General features: G+C 39.5%; 1 protein-coding gene across 1 annotated transcript; it reads left to right on the top strand.

Annotated features, from left to right (window-relative positions):
- The first annotated feature begins 483 nt into the window (after window positions 1-483).
- On the top strand, window positions 484-14,492 carry LOC127436595 (deleted in malignant brain tumors 1 protein-like). The gene is made up of 18 exons (XM_051690858.1): window positions 484-742; window positions 1,327-1,518; window positions 1,798-2,121; window positions 2,208-2,525; window positions 2,763-3,065; window positions 3,424-3,738; window positions 5,297-5,356; window positions 5,488-5,553; window positions 6,134-6,205; window positions 10,599-10,907; window positions 11,218-11,529; window positions 11,678-11,992; window positions 12,091-12,414; window positions 12,520-12,837; window positions 13,070-13,372; window positions 13,552-13,623; window positions 13,777-14,091; window positions 14,260-14,492. The coding sequence occupies exons 1-18, from the start codon at window positions 484-486 to the stop codon at window positions 14,490-14,492; spliced, it is 4,410 nt and encodes a 1,469-aa protein (XP_051546818.1).
- The last annotated feature ends 12,153 nt before the right edge of the window (window positions 14,493-26,645 follow it).

Raw genomic sequence — 26,645 nt, forward strand, 5'->3', positions numbered from 1 at the left:
TGGTTTTGTCAACTCAAAACCAATTCTGTAACCCTGTGTTTGTTCAACGAACTTCATGGTATAGGCCTCTGGCCAAATGGGTCCTTTTGTGCCAAGCGTGAATATGCGCATGCACAAATGAGATTTGAGAGGAAAGCAAGAATATCAGTCAATAAAGACTCAAATTTAGGTCTGTTCCTCACACAAAGGTAATTTATGGCTTTAAAGACTTGGAATATAGCACTCAACGTGTGTTTTTGTCCTCTTGGAACTTTACAAAGCAACTATATCCACTATTGTGTTTCAAGGAACAAAGAAAGGTACATGGGTGTAGAATGACATGAGGATGAGTAAACAATGAAAGAAATGTATTTTTGGGTGAAGTATTCCTTTAAATACAAATGTCAATCATTTTTTCTGCTTTGTACTTTTGGACGTATAAACACAGGTCATAAAGTTTCCAGACTTGCTGATGGGTTTCACCTCTGCTCTGGTTGATTAGAAATGCTAAATGAGAACACGAGGGTTTCAGTGTGTGCTGCTGCCTTTGACCAGCAGGATGCAGAGGTTGTGTGTAGAGAGCTGGACTGTGGGGCTCCTGTACAGGTGCTGGGAGCAGCTGCTTTTGGCAAAGGAGAGGGTCAGATGTGGACAGAAGAGATTCAGTGCAGAGACAATGAATCTCACATTTCATTCTGTTCAGTGTCATCTTCAAACAAACACAACTGCACTACTGATGACACAGTAGGACTGATCTGTTCTGGTAAAGTATCAATATTTAAGGGGAAATTCACTTGGAATAATTTGTGCCTGCTGAAAACTGTTTATTTGCATGCGCTATCTGCACTCTGAGTGCCCGATTTACTGAAGAAGTTGTGCAAATCTTCATCATTTGATCAGTAACTGCTGCCATGATTACTAGAAAATCTAGACAAATATCAGTTTTTTTAATAAAGTTTGATTTACCACCTGCTTTCCATAAGTGGTAATAGTGCAACATTAATTGTGAAGGGCAAATAGGGCAGAGTTTAATGAATAAACGCAATTTATAATGACACTGTTATGAAGAAATTAGGCATGTTTGCACTAAAAACAATGACTTATTTCAAATTTAATTTTTTATACAGCAATTAATTAGAACTCAGTGTACATACTGAAGTGTTAGCTACTGTACAAAGTTAGTAAAAAAGATTCAGGTTTTGTGCTGAAATACTGCACGCAAAAGTGGCGCAAATGTTTAGTGAATTCATACCTCAGTGTCTCTCTTCAAAATAATATGATACTGTGTAATCTTCCATGAGGAATGTACAGTATTATACTGATTTTCCAGGTCTGTTCATTGTTGAGGTTACACTGAGCTCAGACTGGTAAATGGCTCAGACTCTTGTTCTGGAAGAGTGGAGTGTCAGTTACACAGTTACTGGGGCACAGTGTGTGATTCATGCTGGGACATGAGAGCTTCAAGTGTCCACTGTAGACAGCTGAATTGTGGGATTGCTCTGTCTTTTGTGGGATCGGACTGGTTTGGAGAGGGAAGTGGTGAAATCTGGGCTGATATGTGTGTGATTATCAGGGGAATGAAACACAACTCTCACAATGTCCCATCTCTTCATGGAGTCGAGCTGAACATTCTCATAGACAAGATGTTGGAGTCATCTGCTCTGGTGAGGGTATTTAAACTTGAAGTACATGAACATGCTACTACAGAAAGACTCACATGTGAATCATTCATTTTAGATGAATCTTGTTCATGGATATGTAGAAGGAAGATGGTTGAGCTAAAATAGTTTGTTTAAATCAAATTAATCTCTTTGTCAGGTTCCTCTCTAGCTCTTCATGATGGGGGATTGCGGTTGTCTGAAGAGAGAGAGTGTGAGGGGGAGGTGGAAGTTTACATCCATCAGGTCTGGAGGAGATTTCTGCTGGACTCCTGGAGTCTCACTGAATCCTCTGTGGTCTGCAGACAGCTGGGCTGTGGCTCTGTGCTGAACTTCTACGAATCCTCTTCATCCAGTCCTGAACACAGTCATGAGTGTGTGATGGGCTTCCAGTGCTCTGGGACTGAAGCTCATCTGGGGAACTGCAGCTCTCCACAAACTCTCAACTGTAGCTCCACACAACAGCTGTCAATCACCTGCCATGGTCAGAACAACAATATCTGGTCATTTCATCTGAGGACAATTAATGTGCCTGTCCAATTACTGTTTTCTCTCACTGAATGATCTCAGGTCGTGAGTCAGTCAGGCTGGTGGGTTCTGGAGGAGACTGTGCAGGGAGGCTGGAGGTTTTTCACAACGGCTCATGTGGGACAGTGTGTGATGACTCCTGGGATATTAAAGATGGCCATGTGGTGTGCAGACAGCTGCAGTGTGGAGTGGCCCTCAGTAACCAGCAGGTACCAGCCTGGTTTGGTCCTGGTTCTGGACCCATATGGCTGGATGAGGTGAACTGTGAGGGAAATGAGATGTCCCTGTGGAACTGCTCTTCTCAGGTCTGGGGAAAACATGACTGTCAACATAAGGAGGATGTAGGAGTCATGTGCTCAGGTAATCAGAGCACTGCAGTGATGTGGATAATTGGTATTTCATCTTTCAGTTAAAGGTAGGTTTTTTTAAACATTTTACTATTGCAGCATATTCATGTGAAGGAAAATGTATGCAAAAGTCCTTAGTATTCATTTTAGAATATTAGATTATATTGCATGCATTAACAATTTTTCATGTTCATGTTTTGAATTGTTTGAATTTGTATTTATTAAATTTGATTTATTCCCTTTCATCCAGAGTTTAAAGAGATCCGATTAACTAAGGGCTGTAAGGGTAATGTGGAGGTTTTCTACAATGGATCGTGGGGTAATGTATGCTGGAACCAGATGGACAAAGACACAGCGAGTCTGATCTGTCAAGAGCTGAACTGTGGAAGATCTGTTTTTTTGTCCGATTCTACACCAAGAGTGAAATCAGCTCATAACTGGCTAGATAAAGTGAAATGTCGACCGCACGACTCAAATCTTTGGCAGTGTCCATCATCACCCTGGGGACAGAATGACTGTGGTCATAATGAGGTGGCCAATATTACCTGCTTAGGTAAAATCATAAATCAATATTTTGCATGTTCTCAGCAGTCTACTTAACTAAAAATATATTCCCTGATGACTCAGGTTTTTTTAAGGATTAAGAAATATTTCATTTGAAATGCTAACTGCAGTCCTCAAAGATCCCTTCAATGTAAGTGTTCTTTATATAATTTAAGTGAAATTTCATATTTTTATTAAAACAGAAGTGAAAAGTGAATCTCCTCGAAGCCATCTTTCGTGTTCTACAACTCCAAACCAGAGACACTGTACAAGTAGGTTAATTTGATTTCAAATAAAGTTAATTTTAGATTGTATAAATTTATGAATGTGCTAATGTGTTGTATTTCCCATTCTGACATGTGATTCAGAGCATGTTCCTCTGAGACTGAGTGGAGGGAAGGGCCGCTGCTCTGGGAGGCTGGAGGTGTATCATAACGCTGTGTGGGGTTCAGTCTGTGATGATCAGTGGGACATCAGGGATGCTCAGGTGGTCTGCAGGCAGCTGGGTTGTGGAGCAGCACGGAGTGCTGATGGGAATGCAGCCTTTGGTGCTGGTGAAGGTGTTGTGTGGCTGAACAGAGTCGAGTGCAGAGGGAATGAGATTCACCTGTGGGACTGTCCTCTATCCCTGAATAACCACACTGACTGCTCACACAAAGAGGATGCTGGACTCACCTGTGCAGGTGAAAGCAGACCTCTGCTTTTAAAGAGAGAGTAGATTTTTAGAGGAAAGTAGATTGTGACATAACCTAACAGGCCAGACTCAAACTCACATACCAACAGGAGAATAACAGTTGTAACTTGACAAGAGTACATGTGCTACCCTTTTGCCATGATAATTAAATCAGATATGCCTCTAAAGTTTATTAAATGCTATACATTAATAAAATAATTCAGTAACATGTCATGTTTATTATTATTATTATTATATTTATTCATGGCGATAATTGTACATATTTACATTTAGAAGTATAACATAAATATCAACATAACCTTAAAACATTTATTTTTTGTCCAGTTTCACAGATAGATGTGGCACTATCTATGTTCTCACTGATCACTCCTCCACAAACTCCTTCAGCAGCTTCTCTCTCCATCCCTCCAGTGGTTGTGATTGTACTGGGATCTGTGCTCTTATTGCTCTTACTGCCACTCATTATACTGATTCAGCAGAACAGAGCGATGAGGAGAGGTACGATAGATACACACATCACATACAAGTTTAACTCTGACACAAAGCAGAACTGCTGCAACTGGCACTGCAACAGTTAATAGCTTTAAACATTATATACACACAGTTATGGTGACAGTGGTGCTTTTTCAACACCTAAATTCACACTGTGTCTTATTCAGGTTATCATTAATCATGTGTTATATTCTGATAGCCTCATTCTCTATATATTTTTTATTTCTTCTTTTGACACAGATCTCTATAAAAGGAGACAGAGAATTGAGGCAGTTAATGAGGAGATTAATCACAGATCCATCACAAAAAGAGACCATCACTTTACTCAGAGGGGTCACTCACCCCTGAAAACTTTGTGGGACTGGTCAACAGATTTGCAGATCCGTGTGCATTTATCGGGATAGAGAGACTGTTTATGCTTGGTTCCTTTAGAGTGTGTGTGGCCCCAAGAGAAGGGAGAGACCAGGAGGGAGACGTGAGTGAGGATTTGGGGAGAGAAACAAGAGATTCCAGTAGTTCAGAATGGGATATTGTGCATTAAATCGGTTAACTAGATTATAAGACTGCAGTGTCTGTTATCTAATTTTTCATTGTTAGAGCAGAATAAAAAGAAAAAACCAGGACTGTATGACACAGACCGTATCCATCCAAAAATGGATGTCTGTAGTGCTATCTCATTACATAATTAATTACTCACATAGATGTATGCGGATAAGAAAAACGCATTTGTATTCACACCTTTAATGAATGTGGTCAGAATTCATCCCTTACCACCTCTGAATGTGTATTCAGTGATCCGATCGCAATGCAGATTGGGTGCATTTACACCTGGCTTTTAATGTGGTGCTATCCGATTGCGATCTGATCACCGTAGAAACATGTTGATACCAGTGTGTTTTTAGAGTGTGTTGTTGTACAGTCATTGTAGATTATAATTTGTTGCTTGCATGCTCTAGTGTGCATCAAAAACAGTTTTGTGCACTCTAAAGTATGTGCGGACATTTGGTTGATTTGCAGTTGTGAAAGTTTCTGATGGTTCCCCTTTTCCATAACAGGAAGGGTCCTTTCTAAAGAACAACATTCTGGGTATGAGGATGCTGATGAGCTTTTATCAGGTTAGAGGACTGAAGTATAAAAATGTTACAATCTGCTACATATAGAAACATAGATTTGAATGAAAAGTTGACTCTCAATGGGAAGTTTGACCTAAGATTTTCTACTGATAAGGTTTATTGCCTTTTTTAAGCAAAATCTGCTAAAGGAGATACACCTGACTACTATATTAATGCCACCACCACTAAACGCCCCACAGGTCAGTGTCTTTTGATCTCAGAATTTCACTTATAGTTAATTAGACAATAAGACAACATACTTGGCTGGTAACCTACTTTACCTCATTTAGAAGAGCAGCAAGTCACACCAGAGAACTATGATGATGCAATCACTACTGGACTGAGTGCTACAGGTTTATTTCTTATTAAAAATAAATAAATAAATAAATAAAATAAAATTAAATTAAATAAAATATCTATATCTATATCTATCTATCTATCTATCTATCTATCTATCTATCTATCTATCTATCTATATATATATATATAAATAATTATCTGTATTTAAAATGTGGGCCAAAAATATGTACATTCATGGATATATTTCTTTCTGTTGTAGATAATGCATCTGAAAACTATGATGATGTGATCATCATATGACAATTCTCCACTTATAAAACAGGTGTGGGTTTTAAATTATGCCCTTATAGAGCCCAGTACAGTGTTTCCCCCCAAATCATTGCACCACAATTTTAAATTGTGATGGTGTCATCATTACTGTATTAAAAAGTGCTTGTGAGATTTTGTTCATGTAATTAAAAATAGACACTTGTGTATCAGAGAGAGTTCAGGAGTATGATAATGTGAAGAATGTCAATGAAGACATTCACAGGAAGACATACGTTCTTCTTGGTAGGTCATTGTAACCTTTTTTGTTTACCTCACATGCAGAGTTTTTGGTTTATTTTCAATAAACACTTCTTGTTATCCATTTATGTAGTCAATATTGCTAATAATAAATGACTGTAAATGTTGGTGTGTCTATAATATTACTACTGTATATTATGTACATTGTATACATTTACATACATTTGTTCTTGTTCTTTAATAACAGATGATGATGATATGGGGGAGGAGCCAGGAAAACAGGGAGGGACTAAATAATTCAGGAACCACAACCTCAAATCCTTTTTCAGCTTCTGAAGATGGATGGAGTTAAAGTGATCTTATATACTATTAAGTTACAACTGCAATCCACTGTTTGATTTTAAATTCAGTGTTGAGGCGTACTAAATCTTTCACTGTTTTTTGCTTTTTGACAGTTTCTTTTTTTTTTTCTTTTTATGGCCTTTTGAAAATGCTTATTTCACTTTTTATTCTGTTTTAATTAATGAATATACTATTTTTCCTACAATAGAATTTGTAATACACTTTTGTGTATCCTTTATACTTTACACTTGTACTACAGTATATTCACAATGTAACATGTTATTGAGTGCAGAGAATGGATGCTTTTATACAATGGGTAATACATAATACAATTATAAAGTTATGAATATTGAAAATTGCTGTCTAAGTTGTTGGATGGTTGATATTAAATTGTTGTTCATTACGTTTGTATATTGTTGTATTGTTAAGCACTTTCTGACCATCAGAAGCCCACTCTGTAGGACATGAAGTAAACAACATTCCTTTCTGCTCTTAGTTAAAACAATTACAGTGCATTCTTTTGAAAGGAGAGTCTGCTACTCAAGGCTGTTTAAAACTTATTTCTTAAAGTACAAACCTTTAGTAAAATATTACAAAACATAATGGTAACACTTTATAATAATGGTCCATCATTAATAGGTAATTATACAGGAATTAATGCAGGACAAATGAGTAGTACTACATTAACACTTTAGTTAGTACTATTAAATGATATGGAAACACAATTAACTAATCAATAAATAATAGTAACTGTGGTAGTTCACTGTTAGATAATCAGTAATTACTGAATTTGATTTGCCTCATTGAGAACTATTTACTAACTATGGCTAATTTAAAATAACTATTAATAATTTAATTACTAATAAAAACATTAACATGAGGCTAAAATGTGAATGATTATGTTTTTATTGTGAACATGATAATGAAATGCGCTTTCAGAGAAGCATGCGCCTTGCGTGCATTCTTAGTGGAAATTAATTTATGAATGTAACAGCTCTCTAGATCAAGGCTACAGTGTCTGCTAGAGTATCAAAGTCAGCTTACCTTACAGAAATATAGGGATGTATGTGCCCAACCTGTGTATTCCTTGGGATATCTCCTCTGTTCATTACAAATTTTTAACTTCATCATGTTAGATATTGCGGGATGTCTTTTTAATAATTTTGGTAACCCATAAGTAATAAGTTGTGTTACCACATAACCATGAAGGAATTACAAATTATTTTAAAGTGAGGGTCATGGTAATGCATTATTAATTAATGAAAAAACACTTGAATATTCACAACTTTTTTTTTTTTTACAAAATATATTTACAATGAAAGATTAGTAAAAGATATTGTAGGTTAATCTTACAAGAAGTGTTTATTTTTATGTGAAGTGCATTTAAAAAAAAATTCTGAGCATCATAATGGATCCTCCCGGCGCTCCACCTGTACGCAGTAAACTTTAACATACGTTCTGTTCTGTTCAGACAGAACATAGGCAAAGGAGGAAACGTGTAAAATAAATTTTATAAAAACTGTAAATATTTACCGACTGGACTGTCTAGGGCGAAGTACACATGTGGAATCGGCCTCATAACTGCACACCTGTTTTCTCTCCGTTTTCTGTTGAAGTCTTATGGAGATCAACACACGTCCTTTAGACACATAATTTTAATATTAATCTTGATTTATTATTATACTTTATGTTAAGAGATACAATTTTAAAACATGTAGTAACCGTGAGCACCAGCCATTAAAAGCATTATCTTGCTGAAGGTTTGCGAAAAGACATTGTGTTTAATTAAGTATGCAATTATGTTCAGTTATTTCAATGATTCATAATTTATTGCCAGAAAAAAAAAATGTTTTGAATGTCTGTGAATGTTTGTTAATTGTTTGATTAAATGAATAAAATGTAGGAACAAACACTTGAGTATTCATTACTAACTGACAAGTAACACCTCAGTTACTATTAATGGTTTATAATGTGTTTTCACTTTAGAATAATGGTCCAGATAACTTTAACTCCCAAGGAAGGTAACAGTAAGATCTCATTAATTAATAATGCCTTACCATGACCCTCACTTCAAAATAATTAGTAATTCCTTCATATTTATGTGGTAATACTTGACTCATTACTTATTGGTTACCAAAATTATTTACCTCTGGCAATATCAAACCTGCCGAAGTTAATAATTTGTAATGAACAGAGGAGATATCCCAAGGAATACACAGGTTGGGCACATACATCCCTATATTTCTGTAAGGTAAGCTAACTATGATACTCTAGCAGACACTGTAGCCTTGATTTAGAGAGTTGTTACGTTCATAAATTAATTTCCACAAAGAACACCCGTGAGGTGCATGCTTCTCTGAAGGCGCATTTCATGATCTTGTTCACAATAAAAACATAATCATTCACATTTTTAGGCACATGTTAATGTTTTGATTAGTAATTAATTAATAGCTATTTTAAATTAGCCATTGTTAGTTATTAGTTTTCAATGAGACAAAATAAAATTTGGTAATTATTGATTACCTAACATTGATCTACCTCAGTCATCAGTTCATTATTACTTACTGATTAATTAATCGTTTCCATATTAGTTAATAGTAGTAACTGAAATGTAGTACTATGCATTTGTCCTGCATTAATTCCTGCATAATTACCTATTAACGACGGACCATTATTATAAATTGTTACCAACATAATTTATACAAAAATTGGCTCGGTTGCATTAGGTGGTCCACCATCATTTGGTCTATATTCAAAATTAATTATATTTTTCACTCTGCTGAGGTTTAGTATTTTTTTAAATGTTCAAACAAATGTTATTTTTTAATAACAAGAATGTACATGAAGATAAACTTTCTGTTCATTTATCTTGATTCTTAATTGTTAAGTGTAGTGACATAGTAACATTAAAATGTGTATTTTTTTATTTTATTTTTGTATTTCTCTTTCTTAGCATATTACAGACAACCAGTAACAGGTACAATATTTGTAAATATCTTTTTGTTTCTTTTGTGCAAATTATTATCGTTACATTTTACATTGACAATTTTGGTTGATTTTTAAATGAGTCTCAATATTGTTTTTATGTGATCTCAAAGCCAAAGTTGTTATCAGAGTTAGTTGTCAGCAGTTAGGTATCAGTGCTTGAATCTCTTCTGTGCAGGTGACAGACTTTTTCACAGTGTGTACACTGAAGTGTTGCTAATCTCTACAATCATTCACACAACAGCTGGGTGACTTTGTCAGCATCTTGTGTGGCTCTCTTCAGTGAAGTGTCTCTTCACGGTGGAGGAGGAGGAGTCTTGTTCATCAGCACTGACGTTCTCTTGAAATATATATGGTAAAAATGTAAAATGCTTTGTCTGATTTGTCACTGAAAATCTCTGGTAACTCTTAAAAGGTAACAAGAAGTGTGATTGGCAGTTGTCAGTAGCCAAACCCCCACCCCATCTCTCTTTGAATCTTTAAGGGAGATGAGAAGTCTTCTTTCCTTCACACTTTAAGAGGGAGCAGAGAAGTAAGTGCTGAGTTTATCAATCAGTGTGTGAAGAGCAGAGGGACATGAATAGCTCTGTAACTGTTCTTTTAATGTCCACATTGGTCACAGTCACCACTGCTGGTAAGTGCACATACAGTTCATTTCAAAATATGTGACATTAGTATAGTTCCTGTGTGCTGTCAATACTTTAAATTTGATTGCATTTGAGTAGTTGACCGCCGTGTCCTGTTTGATATGCAATATTTTATCCAACTGCTTTAATACCTAAATAACTTTAAACAACATATTTCTGATTCTTGTATAATTATTAGACATGCAATTTTGGGACCACATATTAATCTAGAGCCCACATGGAATTTTTGTACTTTGAGAAATTAATTTTTCACACCGCAGGACCATTTGGGTGAACTGCAACAAAGGCACCTAAAATGTATAAAATATGTATATTGTAACATAAAATCCAGCTGATAACTACCCATTTCTATTAGTATGACATTGTAGTTATGAAATGCATTTATTACAAGTACTGTCTAGACATGTCTGGTTTTATTTCGGTAGGTTTTGTGAGCATAATTCTCACTCACTGTGTGTGTATAGGCAGAGTGAGGTTGGTCGGAGGTAACAGTCCCTGTAATGGAAGAGTGGAGGTTCTTCATTATGGTCAATGGGGAACAGTGTGTGATGATGGCTGGGGTAAAGATGATGCTGACGTGGTGTGTAGAGAGCTGGGCTGTGGGAAGTCATTACGTGCAGTTGGTGTTGCATATTTTGGACATGGATCAGGACCAATCTGGTTGGATGAAGTGGAGTGCAAAGGATCAGAGTCTACACTGGTGAAGTGTAAATCAAGAAAATGGAATAAAAGTAATTGTGGTCATCATGAAGATTCTGGAGTCATCTGCTCAGGTAAGCAAGTCCGAACCCAATATATTGCAACTTTTTTAATCAAACTCCCATACTTCCACATGAAGTTCCACAACAGCTTATGAAGAGTAATCTTATTGTTCCTGCTAAATTGTTCCAGTCTTATGGTTAACATGATGGTGACCAATAGTATGGTGAATCTTGTCTGCTTAACCTGCTTAATTGTTTTGTTTAAAATCGTATGATGACCATGAATTTTGAAATCACATGTGATGATAGAAGTGGAAATGTTCTAATAATTACATTGTTTTGTTCATATACCCTTACCAACACAGTTTTTGTTACAATTTAGGTCGCCTCCCCAGACTTGTCAATGGATCCCACCTGTGTTCTGGGAGATTAGAGATACTGCAAGTGAAGACATGGGTTTCAGTGTGTGATGCTTCTTTTGATCAACAGGATGCAGAGGTTGTGTGTAGAGAGCTGGGCTGTGGGGCTCCTGTAAAGGTTCTGGGAGCAGCTGCTTTTGGCAAAGGAGAGGGTCAGATGTGGACAGAAGAGATTCAGTGTAATGGAAGTGAATCATACTTTGTATTCTGTCCAACGTCCTTGTCACATAAAGACATCTGTTCCCATGATAACGATGTGGGACTGATATGCTCTGGTTAAGTAATATATAACCTCTTTTTACATATATTGCAAACATACTGAATGTAACTTTCTTTATCAAGTGCTTTATGATTATGATGAGTTTTGCTGTTAACCTTACACCATTCCACTATTCTTCAATAATCTATCAGTTCTTTGTCCAGGTTACTTAGAGCTTAAACTGGTAAATGGTTTAGACTCATGTTCTGGTCAAGTGGAGCTTCAGTATCTCAGTGAATGGGGCACAGTGTGTGATACATGCTGGGATATGAAGGCTGCCAGTGTTCTCTGTAGACAGCTGAATTGTGGGATTGCTGTGTCTGTTGTGGGATCAGACTGGTTTGGAGAGGGAAGTGGTGAAATCTGGGCTGATATGTTTGATTGTCAGGGGAATGAAACACGGCTTTCACAATGTCCCATCTCTTCATGGAGTCGAGCTGAACGTTCTCATAGTAAAGATGTTGGAGTCATCTGCTCTGGTAAACTTTTTGAAAAATACTAAATTTATAGGGGTAAAAACTTTTTCTGTGTTCGGACCACATTACTTAATTATAACAATGTCAGATCTTCTCTTCAGATTCGTCTCTGGCTCTTCATGATGGGCGAGTGCGGTTGTCTGGAGAGAGAGAGTGTGAGGGGGAGGTGGAAGTTAACATCCATCAGGTCTGGAGGAGAGTTCTGCTGGACTCCTGGAGTCTCACTGAATCCTCTGTGGTCTGCAGACAGCTGGGCTGTGGCTCTGTGCTGAACTTCTTTGGCTCCTCTTCATCCAGTCCTGAACCCAGTCATGAGTGTGTGATGGGCTTCCAGTGCTCTGGGAGTGAAGCTCATCTGAGGAACTGCAGCTCTCCACAAACTCTCAACTGTAGCTCCACACAACAGCTGTCAATCACCTGCCTTGGTCAGAAGAACAATATCTAACAATATTTTAATTGGCTAAATGTAGACATTAATGCACAATATGCAGGTATTTTCCCCACTTTTTTTCATCTGTATCAAAACGCAGGTCATGGGTCAATCAGATTGGTGGGTTCTGGAGGAGACTGTGCAGGGAGACTGGAGGTTTTTCACAATGGCTCATGGGGGACAGTCTGTGATGACTCCTGGGATATTAAAGATGCCCATGTGGTGTGCAGACAGCTGCAGTGTGGAGTGGCCCTCAGTAACCAGCCAGTACCAGCCTGGTTTGGTCCTGGTTTTGGACCCATATGGCTGGATGAGGTGAACTGTGAGGGGAATGAGACATCCCTGTGGAACTGCTCTTCTCAGATCTGGGGAAAACATGACTGTCAACACAAGGAGGATGTAGGAGTCGTGTGTTCAGGTAATGTGGTCAACAAAAGTAAAAAGGACAGTTATTTATTCTTTATAGTCTATATTTATCAAAAATTTTAATAACCAGTGCACACAATTTTCCAGCAGTCACTTTCAATGTCTGAACAGCAAATTTTCAATAACATTAATGTCGGGGCTTTGAGTTACAGTAGTATTTACCTGATTTATAATTGGTCTTAAAAGTAAACATAGCTGAATTGATTTAAGCCTCTTTCATCTAGAGTTCAAAGAGCTTAGGTTGACTGATGGTTGTAAAGGGAATGTGGAAGTTTTCTACGATGGATCGTGGGGTAATGTATGCTTAAATCAGATGGACAGAGACACAGCGAGTCTGATCTGTCAAGAACTGAACTGTGGAAGATCTGGCAGTGAACCCACTTATTCAGAGGGGCTGAGGTCTGCTCCTAATTGGTTGGATCATCTTAAATGTCGAAAACATGACAGGACACTGTGGCAGTGCCTCTCTTTACCCTGGGGCGAGAACAACTGTTATTATGATGAGGTGGCCAATATCACTTGCTTTGGTAAGACTATATTTTAATAATTTAATAATATATGTTATTTTCAATGTTGCTGTTTCTACAAAACCTGATTTTAGTACAGTAAATAATGTGATAAAGGAATAATAAGTATAGCACATTATTTGTTGAGTTTTCATAAAGGTTATATCTAAAATAGAGGTTTTTCCATTTCAAAATCTCAGAGAAAGAAAGTCATGAGTCTCCACAGAGTCATCTGACATGTTCTACGTCTCCTCACCAGAGACAGTGTTCAAGTAAGTTTATTTCAAAGTAGGTTGCATTGTGTATTAATGAGAGCAATAATATATTTATGTCCACATGCTTTGTCTTCAAACATTTCATTTGATGGTTAGACCTTCCCAAGAAGTGATGAAGCAAGTAAGTGTTGGTTGCTGTGTGTGATTCAGAGCATGTTCCTCTGAGACTGAGTGGAGGGAAGGGCCGCTGCTCTGGGAGGCTGGAGGTGTATCATAATGCTGTGTGGGGTTCAGTCTGTGATGATCAGTGGGACATCAGGGATGCTCAGGTGGTCTGCAGGCAGCTGGGTTGTGGAGCAGCACTGAGTGCTGATGGGAATGCAGCCTTTGGTGCTGGTGAAGGTGTTGTGTGGCTGAACAGAGTCGATTGCAGAGGGAATGAGATTCACCTGTGGGACTGTCCTCTATCCCTGAATAACCACACTGACTGCTCACACAAAGAGGACGCTGGACTCACCTGTGCAGGTGAGATTATTATGCTGTGTTGAAACCAGACTTACAATTAGGACTATTAACACTATTAGAAATGTTATTCATTTGTTAATGTTAGAGCTATTAAAATGTATTAAATGAATGTATTCATGATGACAATCATTTTAGTATTTTTATGTGTGTTTGTTTTTACATTGACAGATTTGTCTGTGTCCACGACTACTGCCCAAAGAACATCAACTTTTCCTCCAGTTTCACAGACAAAAAGGAGACCAGTGCGATCAACATCAATCACTCTACCAAAAACTCCACCAGAAGCTTCTCTCTCCATCCCTCCAGTGGTTGTGATTGTACTGGGATCTGTGCTCTTACTGCTCTTACTGCCACTCATTATACTGATTCAGCAGAACAGAGTGATGAGGAGAGGTACGTGAGATACAGTTGAAAAACAGTTGCAACTGGCTTTTTAAAACTAGATTGTGACTTAGAATAATGTAATATTGTCATGTATTGTGAACTGATAGCAGGTTTGTCTTTCTACACTCACAGCGCTCTTGAACAGTAAATGCAGGAATCTGACTGAAGCAGATTCTTCACAAACAGAGACAATCACATTACTCACATGGGTTCGTCAGCTCATTAATGTTTTTTAATTCCAAGAATGCAAGTCAATGGGTTCTAAAACTTACAAGATCCAAACAGGACATAAAGGCAGCATAAAATTAATCCATATGAATTAAGTGGTTTAATCCATGTCTTCTGAATAAATATGATCGCTTTGGGTGAGGAAAAAAAATCCTTATTCACCAAATGCTTGCATTGTTATGTTTTTTCCCTTTTCAGTGTAATAATAATGAAAACACTTTAAAAGGGGTGAATAGTCAAAAAATGCTGAATTTATATTTCAGAGTTTTTGTCAGCATTGACTTATACCGCACTGACGTATTTAATAACACTTCCACAGGAAGAAGTCTTTTAGAGAGTTGAACTTTAACTATGTTAATCCTGTTAGGCCTCCTACTTTTAACCACATAATTCAGCAGTTAAAACCACAGAGTCAGTGAGCACACAGGTGTTACTCTTAGAGAAGATTTGAAGTGTGTGTGTGTGTGTGTGTGTGTGTGTGTGAGTGTGTGTGTGTGTGTGTGTGTGTGTGTGCTGTATCTATATCTAGCTGTTTTTGTTGTTTTGTCTTATGTCTATGTCTGCATCCATGCCAACATTTGTCAGTTTGTCTATCCTTTATTTATTGATGCAGACAAAATGGACAAAGATGCTCCACTAGAGGAATTTGATGTCATTACTGATGGACTTGACTGTGAGAATTACAGTGAATTACAATGAAATATTCCATAATTAAATCTAGTGCATTAAGACAGTAAATACACCTTAGTGTTTGTTTAGAGCGTGATGGTATCTCTGTATTTTTGTTTTGTAGATAACACAAACGAGACCTATGATGATGCCTCCACCATAAGAGCAGGTGTTTTTTTTTTTTTTTTTACAGTTTTAATGTTTTATTGATTGGTCAAATTCATATTACATATTTACAGAACTGCATCTGCTGTACAACCTTGTTTAGATGAATCGCTGGAGACATATGATGATATCATGTCATGTGGATAAAGTGAAGGAGCTGTTACGGGTGAGTCTTTAAATCAGACATACAGTATCTCCTCATTATTACCCCTGGCAGCTAAATAACCAAAAAATACTTTTGTTTATTTTAGTTTTTCATTTACTCCAACCGCTGCATATCCATGCACATCCATTACACTCAAAAAAATATGTTAGCCTTTTTTAAGATTGACACTTTTCAATTTCATAACAAAAGTCCATCAAATTAAATAGTGTAATGTTTAACAAAATTGTTTTGTTTTGTTAAACATCACTCAATTCAATTTGATGGAATTTTGCTATGAAATTGTTATGAAATCTTTCAATTAGTTTTTTGAGTGTAGAATACTAATGCTATTCATGCAAAGATTAATTTGCTTTTGGTTTTAAATTACAGAGAATGAAGAAGAGGAACTGAATAAAGATGGAGAGAGAGAAAGAGAGAGAGGGGGAGAGTGAACTGAACACAATTACTGCAGTTTCTTTTGTTTTGTTTTATTTTTTTCACTGGGCTGAGTTTAAGTTTAAACGTTTAAGTGCAAGCTTTTTTATGATTTCTTATCAGGTAATATAAACATTTATATATATGTTTTGTAATATGTACATTTGTTTAAAATTTTCTTGTCCACCACCTTTAATAAACCATTATCATAAAACATTTTATGAGTCATTTTTGTCACAGAGGTAATGAAAAAGTGCCGAAAACGTGACAGAAATCTAAATAATTTTATATATTATTTAGGTCATGCTGTGAAGGCTTGGTAACCTTCCACTGGTGAAGTCTTGGCTCCTGATTATTTATTATGCCATTGTTTTTGCTTGGTAACCTTGCAGTGGATGTGAGGTTCATTAATATTAAACCCTAGCAGGATTCCTGCAGCACGTTCGTGATTCAACGGGACTTTGGTGCTGAATTGTACCGGTCGCTGTCCATGGTGCTGGATGAGTGTTCACTACGAGTTTAATGATGTATCTCTTTCCATTTAAATTCAGAAAACAACGTGTCAGCTGTTTAATTACGCCAAACAACTTCTTTTCCCAACATACACAGTTTAAATAAAGGTTACGTAGTTTGTTATTGACCTCAGTGGAGTGAATAAATATCCAAGTGCATAGACAAACAAGGCATACATGTACACGCGATTAAATTAACCTAAAGAAAGCGCGACTGGATTTCCCCCTCGTGTGGTCAAATTAAGAAAATGCTCATCTTTTATTTACTGACAGACACCATTACTTCGAACAGCAATTGAATGAGATTAGAATAATTTTAGAAGAGAGATGAGATAATAAAAACAACTTTTTGTGTTCTTCATTCATAAATATTCTTTCTCTATTCTCATGTTTGTTTGTTTTTTCATGTAATGTTCTCGTTGTGATTATTTTATCATATACTGATCTGATGATAAACATATTTTTACCAGTTGGGTTTCAAGGAAAAGTATTATCCATTAAATATTTGTATTTGTATTTTTGTTTATATATATATATATATATATATATATATATATATATATATATATATATATATATATATATATATATATTGTGGTGGAAAAAAAGTGGGGGGTTTTTTCAGTCTCTGAAATGAGCAGTTCCCCTTCTGTCACTCACTCGACGTTGTGTCAATGTAGTGACACTAGGGGTCGCTCTTGAGAGCCCCGATCACCTCAGATCTTTGAGAAAAGGCCAATGAGAATTGGCGAGTGGAATTTGCATGCCACTCCCCCGGCCATACGGGTATAAAATGGAGCTGGAATGCAGGATTCATTCAGATTTTTTCTTCGGAGCCGAGCAGATATACTATCAGCAAGCTGAATACTACTGCTGTTCCATTCACCTCTTAAGAAGCATATGCTGTTGGATATATGGTGCATTTCCAGCGGCTTTCTCTCCTTCTGCACGACGAGTGCAGTTTTCGCCCCTGGGCGCTTCGACAGCACTAAAAGAGTGTATATTCCTGCTAAAGAGTATATTTTCTCTATTAGAGCACACACATTGACGTTGTCCCCCTGAGCGCTCATGGCTTGATGATTGGTTCCTGGGTTCGGGGCGCCACTCACGGCCACGCCCCCCTGGTTCCTTTCTTCCCGGAGGTGCATGATGAACTCACGAGGTCGTGGAGGGCACTTTTCGCTGCCCGAAACAGACTTCCGGGTTTGTCTGCTCTCACTACCCTCGACGGTGGGGCGGTCCACAGGTACACGGAGGTCCCTCAGGTGGATCAGGCGGTTGCGATGCACCTGTGCCCGCAAAACGCTGCTACCTGGCGGGATCGTCCGGCGTTCCCCTCCAGAGCCTGTAGGACTACGTCGTCTCTGGCGGCCAAAGCCTACATTGCCGCTGGACTGGCCGCCTCCGCCCTGCATTCCATGGCCCTCCTGCAGGTACACCAGGCCAAGGCACTAAAAGAACTGCACGTGGGTAGTCCTGATCCCGATGTGCTGCAGGAGCTGCATTCGGCGACTGACCTCGCCCTTTGGGCAATGAAGGTCACGGCGCGAGCACTCGGGCAGGTGATGTCCACCTTGGTGGTCCAGGAGCGCCACCTGTGGCTGAATCTGGTCGAGATAAGGGACGCAGACAAAGCATGCTTTCTAAATGCGGCCATCACCCAGATTGGACTTTTCTGCTTCACCGTTGAGGACTTCGCCCAGCAGTTCTCGGTGGTGAAGAAGCAGACGAAGGCCATCCAGCACATCTTGCCCCAGCACGGCTCAAGATCCCGCACCCCGTCTGCTCGCCGAGGGCGACCCCCTGCGGCGGCGAAAGCCCGGGTGGCTCCGCCTCAGCCCGAGCCTAGCTCTTGGCCCCAGCGTAGAGCCCCCCGCAGGAAGCTGATGCCCCCGTCTCTCAGGCCGGCACGAGGATCTGGAAGGCTCCTAAGCACCCCTGAGATGGACAACCAAGGGAGCGAGACGTCCGCCATGGAGCTGGTATCCGGACCACTCCATCCCCCACTGGAAGGCAGGAAGGTAAATCCTTTGTTTCCTTTTTTGTTTGCTGCACCCTGAATGGGCTGCAGTTCCTAAATTGTCAAAAAAAGAGCAGTTTCCTCACTCCTTGGGTCACATAATCGGTGTTCACGGCCGCCAGACACCGAGCATTCGAAGCCAGGGCCCCGCGAACGTGGCCCCCCGCCTTTGCACACCCGGCCGCACCACACCTATGGCCAGCCAGTTGTGACGAGTCTGAGCCCTCCTCCTCAGTCGCTAACCCGCCCTATGCTGGGTACGCAGAGCAAGGTAAGTGCTTTGAGGTCCCCCTCAACGCAGCCGCCTCGGGGTGAAGCAACGGTCCTCGACATGGTGTTGCCTGCTCCGCCCCGCCGCGAGGCCCCACCCCCAGGTACGTCAGACGCAATCGTCCCCTTAGTGCCCCTCGCCCGGAGCTTGGATGCATGGCTAACGCTTTCCAACCCAACACGGTGGCTGGCCAGGACCATCCGATTTGGCTACGTGATTCAGTTTGCCAAGTGCCAGGTGCCAGGTGCCAGTCCTGGTTCAGCGGTGTCCACTTCACTTCAAGGCAGGGCAAGAATGCTGCCACCCTGCGTGCAGAGATCGCGACCCTTAGAGCCTGTCCCTCCAGCCAAGATGGGGAAAGGGTTCTACAGCACTTACTTCATCGTACCAAAGAAAGGCAGTGGGTTGCGGCCAATCTTGGACCTATGAATTCTGAACCGGGCCTTACACAAACTCCCATTCAAGATGCTAACGCAGAAACACATTGTGGCGTGCATCCGGCATCAAGATTAGTTCGCGGCAGTAGACCTGAAGGACGCGTACTTTCATGTCTCGGTTCTACCTCGACACAGACCCTTCCTACGGTTTGCTTTCGATGGCCAGGCGTATCAGTACAAGGTCCTCCCCTTCGGCCTGTCCCTGTCCCCTCGTGTCTTCACGAAAGTCGCAGAGGCAGCTCTTGCCCCTTTAAGGGAAGTGGACGTCCACATACTCAACTATCTCAACGACTGGCTGATTGTAGCACACTCTCGAGAGTTGCTGTGCGCGCACAGGGATTTGGTGCTCAGGCACCTCAGCCATCTAGAGCTTCGGGTCAACTGGGAAAAGAGCAATCTCTCCCCAGTTCAGAGCATCTCTTTTCTCGGCATGGAGTTAGACTCGGTCTCAATGATAGCGCACCTCACAAGTGAGTGCACGCAGTCATTGCTGAACTGTCTGAAGTCATTCAGGCGGAGGTCAGCGGTTCCACTGAAACACTTTCAGAGGCTCCTGGGGCATATGGCTTCCTCAGTGGCAGTCACACTGCTCGGGTTGATGCATATGAGACCGCTTCAGCACTGGCTTCAGACTTGAGTCCTGAGATGGGCATGGCGCTGCGGCACACATCGTGTGGCTATCACGCAGCTCTGCCACCACTTATTCAGCCCTTGGACAGACCTTGCATTTATATGGGCAGGAGTTCCCCTACAGCAAGTGTCCAGACGTGTCGTGGTCACCACAGATGCCTCCAAACTGGGCTGGGGCACCGTATGCAACGGGCACACAGTGACTGGGTTGGCACATCAACTGCCTAGAGTTGCTGGATGTACTACTCACCCTGCAGAAGCTATTGCCATTGATCCAGGGCAAGCATGTGTTGGTCCGGTCTGACAACACAGCGACAGTAGCATATATAAATTGCCAAGGCGGCGTACGCTCTCGTCGCATGTCGCAAATTGCCCACCATCTCCTCTGGAGTCAGCAGCGGCTGAGGTTGCTGCGAGCCACCCATATCCCGGGCAGCCTCAATGCCACAGCGGACGCATTGTCACGGCAGGCAACATTCAGCAGAAAGTGGAGACTCCACCCCCAGGTGAGTCCAGTGAGCCTTCTTGCACGGAACCTGTGCAAGGTCAGGGAGGATGAGGAGCAAGTCACCCTCGTGGCCCCATACTGGCCCACTCAGACTTGGTTCTCGGACCTCACGACAGCACCTCCCTGGTGGATTCCCCTGAGGAAGGACCTTCTTTCTCAGGGACGGGGCGCCCTCTGGCATCCACGCCCAGACCTCTGGAATCTCCATGTCTGGCCCCTGGACAGGATGACAGACACCATTACTTGGAAGGTCTAAGCGGTCTACCACCAGCAGTCGTAGACATGATCACTCAAGCCAGAGCTCCTTCTACCAGGCAGCTTTATGCCCTAAAGTGGTGCTTATTCGCGAATTGGTGTTCTTCCTGAGCCGAAGACCCCCAGAGATGCGCAGTCAGGTCAGTGCTCTCATTTCTGCAGGAGAGGCTGAAGGGGTGGCTGTCCCCCTCCACCTTGAAGGTTTATGTAGCCGCTATAGCGGCTCACCACGACGCAGTCGATGGTAAGTCCCTTGGACAGCACAACCTGATCATCAGGTTCCTCAAAGGTATATATATATATATATATATATATATATATATATATATATATATATATATATATATATATATATGCAGGGTTGGGGAGTAACGGAATACATGTAACAGGATTACGTATTTAAAATACAAAATATAAGTAACTGTATTTCACTACAGTTACAATTTAAATAATTGGTAATTAGAATACAATTACATTCAAAAAGTATTTTGATTAATGAAGAGATTACTTTGAATTTTATTGTCATTTGTTTAATTTAATATTTAGTCCTTTTCAGATGGAAAACATTTATACATATAAATGATGTGATCCAAAGTGCATTTGAACAGCAGTGAAACACTTTCTTATAATGTGTTACATTCATATGAGCAGACAGAGAAGTAAGTTTGAAGTAAGTTTGGAGCACAAGAAATAGCAATAAACCTTGTGTAAATTGTCAGCTTTATGCTAAGCTAAAATGCTATTTCTAGCAATTTTACATGCACATGTTACCAGGCACGATCCTATTTTTTAATCAAGAAAATTCATACTGGATCATACTTTCTTTTTTTCTAGTAAGACCTTTAATATTAGGGCAAAAATCTTATTCTTGATAATCATTTTTGTTTTGTTTTCCTGTAAAAATATCTAAAAATCCTTAAAACAAGATCAATTTGATTTATCTTGTTTTTAGAAACAACACTGTATAAGATATTTAGGTTTTTCAGAGAATGTATTTTTAACATGTGTATTTTATCTCACTGTACTGGCAGAGTTTTATTGGCAAAACAAGTGAAAAAAATCTACCAGTGCTGAAGAAGTAATCCGTTAAAAATTGCACATACAAATATGGCGGCACAGTGGTTTCACTGATATGACGTCATGAGCAATCCAGTTCCATATATATATATATATATATATATATATATATATATATATATATATATATATATATATATATTAAAGTAGTTAGGTAATCACTGATTGCTTTTTGGAGTAACTTTCTCAATTGAGTAGAGAGTAATGTGGGAAAGTCTTGACTAGGCTAGCATATTGATTTTATTATTCATTCATTTGGCTCCTTCAGTGGGCAGTGTTGTCTAAAGTAGGTATATGTTTGGGGCTGGAATTCTGGAATTTTATTTTCTTACTTTTCTGCCTATTTAGGCAGAACGTTTGTCTCTGAAGAACAGTGCACCACTCCAGATATGAATGTGTGGACAAGGAGCATCTCTCAGGTTAGATAACTTTTTATTATAATTATTTATATTGCAGCAAATCAACTATTACTGGGAGGTTTGGGCTCACTTGCCTGTAGTTTCAGTGCAATATGAAGCAAAAGAGGCATCAAGAGTCTCAGTGTTTTAAGTTGTATTGTTGTATTCAATACTGTAACCACCGGATGAAGGATGGAGGTACAGTATAATTGTAATCTAATTAAAAAGTCAACCACTGAAAAACACATATTGTGTCACTTATCAGGTGCACTGGGTCATTCTAGGGTCAGAGGTGGTTGCAGCAGGCAACCATATTCAAATGCAATTCTCATTTTAATCACTAGGTGGAAACATGTGACTGAGTAGATCTAAACGACTGAATTGCTGTATCTCTCTGTCGGATCATTCATCATTAAATAAGCAAACAAGCAACAAAATTAACATGCATCACATTCTTCGTTGCATATGTGTTCAATTGCTTTCCCTAAAAACATCAAAACAATAAAAATAAATAAATAAAAACACAGATAAAATGGCAGGGCTAGAATACGTTTGGGTCACATTGCCCTGCTATGGTCAATAAATCAAAGGTTAAGGAAATTCACAGCTTTGACCAAAACACAGAGATCTGATCATATTTACCATTGATGTATTCACTGCAGTTTAGCTGCTTGAACTTGTAATATGAAGTGATACTCATGCACAATTAAATCACTCCAGCAATAAAGGTGCACTCCAGCAATAAAGGATGAGTTCTCAAAGAACAGCTGTGACTGACACCAGCTTTATCTGCCGTCTGGTCACCGTGGGAACGCAGGTATACCTATTAAATTCTTACAGAGGCTGCTGAGGCTGAGACCGGGGGTTTCCATAGAGACCATAAGAACAAAAAGCAACCCCTAAAACTATATTTACACCATACAGCTTAAACCTTCCCTCAAACTTCCCAGTCTTTATTGAAGTGTTGGTTGGTTGGTTGGTTGGATGGATGGATAGACAGATCTGGCTTGAATATAAAACAGCTGTTTATTTATTATCCCTTCAACAGCAGTGAGACTTGCAACCTTAACTGAAATATCTTTGAAATGCAGAGAGAATTGGGTGGAAATGAGTGTAATTATTGAAGTTTCTGTGTAAATGTGAGTGTGTATTAGTTTTTTTGTATACAGGTGCATCTCAATAAATTAGAATGTCGTGGAAAAGTTCATTTATTTCAGTAATTCAACTCAAACTGTGAAACTCGTGTATTAAATAAATTCAATGCACACAGTCTGAAGTAGTTTAAGTCTTTGGTTCTTTTAATTGTGATGATTTTGGCTCACATTTAACAAAAACCCACCAATTCATTATCTCAAAAAATTAGAATATGGGGACATGCCAATCAGCTAATCAACTCAAAACACCTGCAAAGGTTTCCTGAGCCTTCAAAATGGTCTCTCAGTTTGGTTCACTAGGCTACACAATCATGGGGAAGACTGCTGATTTGACAGTTGTCCAGAAGACAATCATTGACACCCTTCACAAGGAGGGTAAGCCACAAACATTCATTGCCAAAGAAGCTGGCTGTTCACAGAGTGCTGTATCCAAGCATGCTAACAGAAAGTTGAGTGGAAGGAAAAACTGTGGAAGAAAAAGATGCACAACCAACCGAGAGAACCGCAGCCTTATGATTGTCAAGCAAAATCAATTCAAGAATTTGGGTGAACTTCACAAGGAATGGACTGAGGCTGGGGTCAAGGCATCAAGAGCCACCACACACAGACATGTCAAGGAATTTGGCTACAGTTGTCGTATTCCACTCCTGAACCACAGACAACGTCAGAGGCGTCTTACCTGGGCTAAGGAGAAGAAGAACTGGACTGTTGCCCAGTGGTCCAAAGTCCTCTTTTCAGATGAGAGCAAGTTTTATATTTCATTTGGAAACCAAGGTCCTAGAGTCTGGAGGAAGGGTGGAGAAGCTCATAGCCCAAGTTGCTTGAAGTCCAGTGTTAAGTTTCCACAGTCTGTGATGATTTGGGGTGCAATGTCATCTGCTGGTGTTGGTCCATTGTGTTTTTTGAAAACCAAAGTCACTGCACCCATTTACCAAGAAATGTTGGAGCACTTCATGCTTCCTTCTGCTGACCAGCTTTTTAAAGATGCTGATTTCATTTTCCAGCAGGATTTGGCACCTGTCCACACTGCCAAAAGCACCAAAAGTTGGTTAAATGACCATGGTGTTGGTGTGCTTGACTGGCCAGCAAACTCACCAGACCTGAACCCCATAGAGAATGTATGGGGTATTGTCAAGAGGAAAATGAGAAACAAGAGACCAAAAAATGCAGATGAGCTGAAGGCCACTGTCAAAGAAACCTGGGCTTCCATACCACCTCAGCAGTGCCACAAACTGATCACCTCCATGCCACACCGAATTGAGGCAGTAATTAAAGCAAAAGGAACCCCTACCAAGTATTGAGTACATATACAGTAAATGAACATACTTTCCAGAAAGCCAACAATTCACTAAAAATGTTTTTTTATTGGTCTTCTGATGTATTCTAATTTTTTGAGATAGTGAATTGGTGGGTTTTTGTTAAATGTGAGCCAAAATCATCACAATTAAAAGAACCAAAGACTTAAACTACTTCAGACTGTGTGCATTGAATTTATTTAATACACGAGTTTCACAGTTTGAGTTGAATTACTGAAATAAATGAACTTTTCCACGACATTCTAATTTATTGAGATGCACCTGTATTTGTTTGATAGGCTGTGCATGATCTCTGATTGCATGGAAATAACTGCCAACTCTTTGCACTGCATGTGTCATGGTCTGTGTACAGGCATTGTGAACACATGCACCTTAGAATACATAATGTTGCAAATGAAGACAGTTGTATGTTTTACTTAAGATTTTCTTACAGTATATGCATCTCGCATTACCACATTGCGCTGGGTTTCTTATCATTCTATTGGCACCAGGATGGATGGATTGGTTCAGCACACACAGCTTGCAGGCTTATCTCCACTGCTCACCAAATTGAGATGGGACCCGTGTCTAGCCGATGGTATCAAACAGCTTTAGCCTGACCATGAGGGCATCAATCTACCTCCCCCTAGATGATCCTTATTTTCAAATTCCAAGCCTGTTGCTGCTCAAGCCAGCGGCAGAACATTGCCTAATGGACATCAAACTCTGACCACAGATTTTTTGCCCCTTGTTAAAAGCCTGATGATTATATGCCAGATGGTGAGCAGTCTCACTTTAGGGCATATTAAAAATATTTGCTAAACTACTTCCAGGCCCAGAATCACCTGCCTTTTGTTTTTTGTTTTCTTTCTTCACTCCGCTTAGACCAAGTGACAAAGCTAAACATAGTGAGAAAAAATTATGAGTTGTTTGCAGAGTACGAGTTGTGCTGGCACTACATTTCAAGCAACCGAATACAAAGTGAAAGGAGTTTTTTTTTTTTTTTTTTTTTTTTTTTTGTGAAGAAGAAAGATTCAACTATCAACTCTTAGCTTACTTATGGAAATGTATTATTTTATTTTAACTTCGCAACTTGTTTATTGTTATGTATTCTAATATGGCTGTGTACAAGTGTGTGTTGATGAACATGTCAGTGAGAGTCAACCAGGTTATATCTCCCAAGGCAACAATCATCTAAAAATGCACTCACTCTGAGAACACCAAGCTTCAGTCAATGAATCACAATGTGTGAAGTGGGTGTTCAGATACTCGTTCATAGAAATACCATTTCTTACTGACAGAGCTTACTGTGTAAGTGCCGATAGGTAATTCACACACACACACACACACACACACACAAAAGTTTTCTAATGTTTAATATTCAGCTATTATTTTAATTGGCTCTTTCTTCTCTGACTGCATTTATTATTTAGAATACAGTGGCACACCTTGCAAACACACAATGGTGAAAGACTTGAAAACTACTCATAAAACTACTTTATAAAAACAAAACTAGAATACCTGTACAGCATTAATAGGTAGACCAAAATGAGGAATACTCCACTTAAAAGTTGAGTTTCTTTTTCATTTTTAATCGAGTTAATAATGAAAAAGGAAACTGGGCCATTTACAATTTTATGTATACAACGAATAGCCCATTTATGTGCGCATGAGAGCAAGACAGTGTGTGCATCTCAGTGCGAGAGAGAGAAATAGATAGGGCTGTATTTACCAAGATGGCTTACTCTTCATTGATCACTGTAATGAATGTCACCATTAAAATTCACCATCACGTTTCTCAGTTTTTGCTAGCGATTTATGGTATAGCATCCTCAGATTAGACTTGGTAATGAGAATCAGCAACCATGCTTAATGTCAAGACCGGGGTGAATGTGACTATATGAATGTGACATACTTGTATTTTTAAAAAAAAAGAAAAGAAAAAAGAAGAAGAAGTGTTTAGTGCCATCA

The sequence above is a fragment of the Myxocyprinus asiaticus genome, chromosome 47 (assembly GCF_019703515.2).
Source record: "Myxocyprinus asiaticus isolate MX2 ecotype Aquarium Trade chromosome 47, UBuf_Myxa_2, whole genome shotgun sequence".
In the NCBI taxonomy this organism is placed as follows: Eukaryota; Metazoa; Chordata; class Actinopteri; order Cypriniformes; family Catostomidae; genus Myxocyprinus; species Myxocyprinus asiaticus.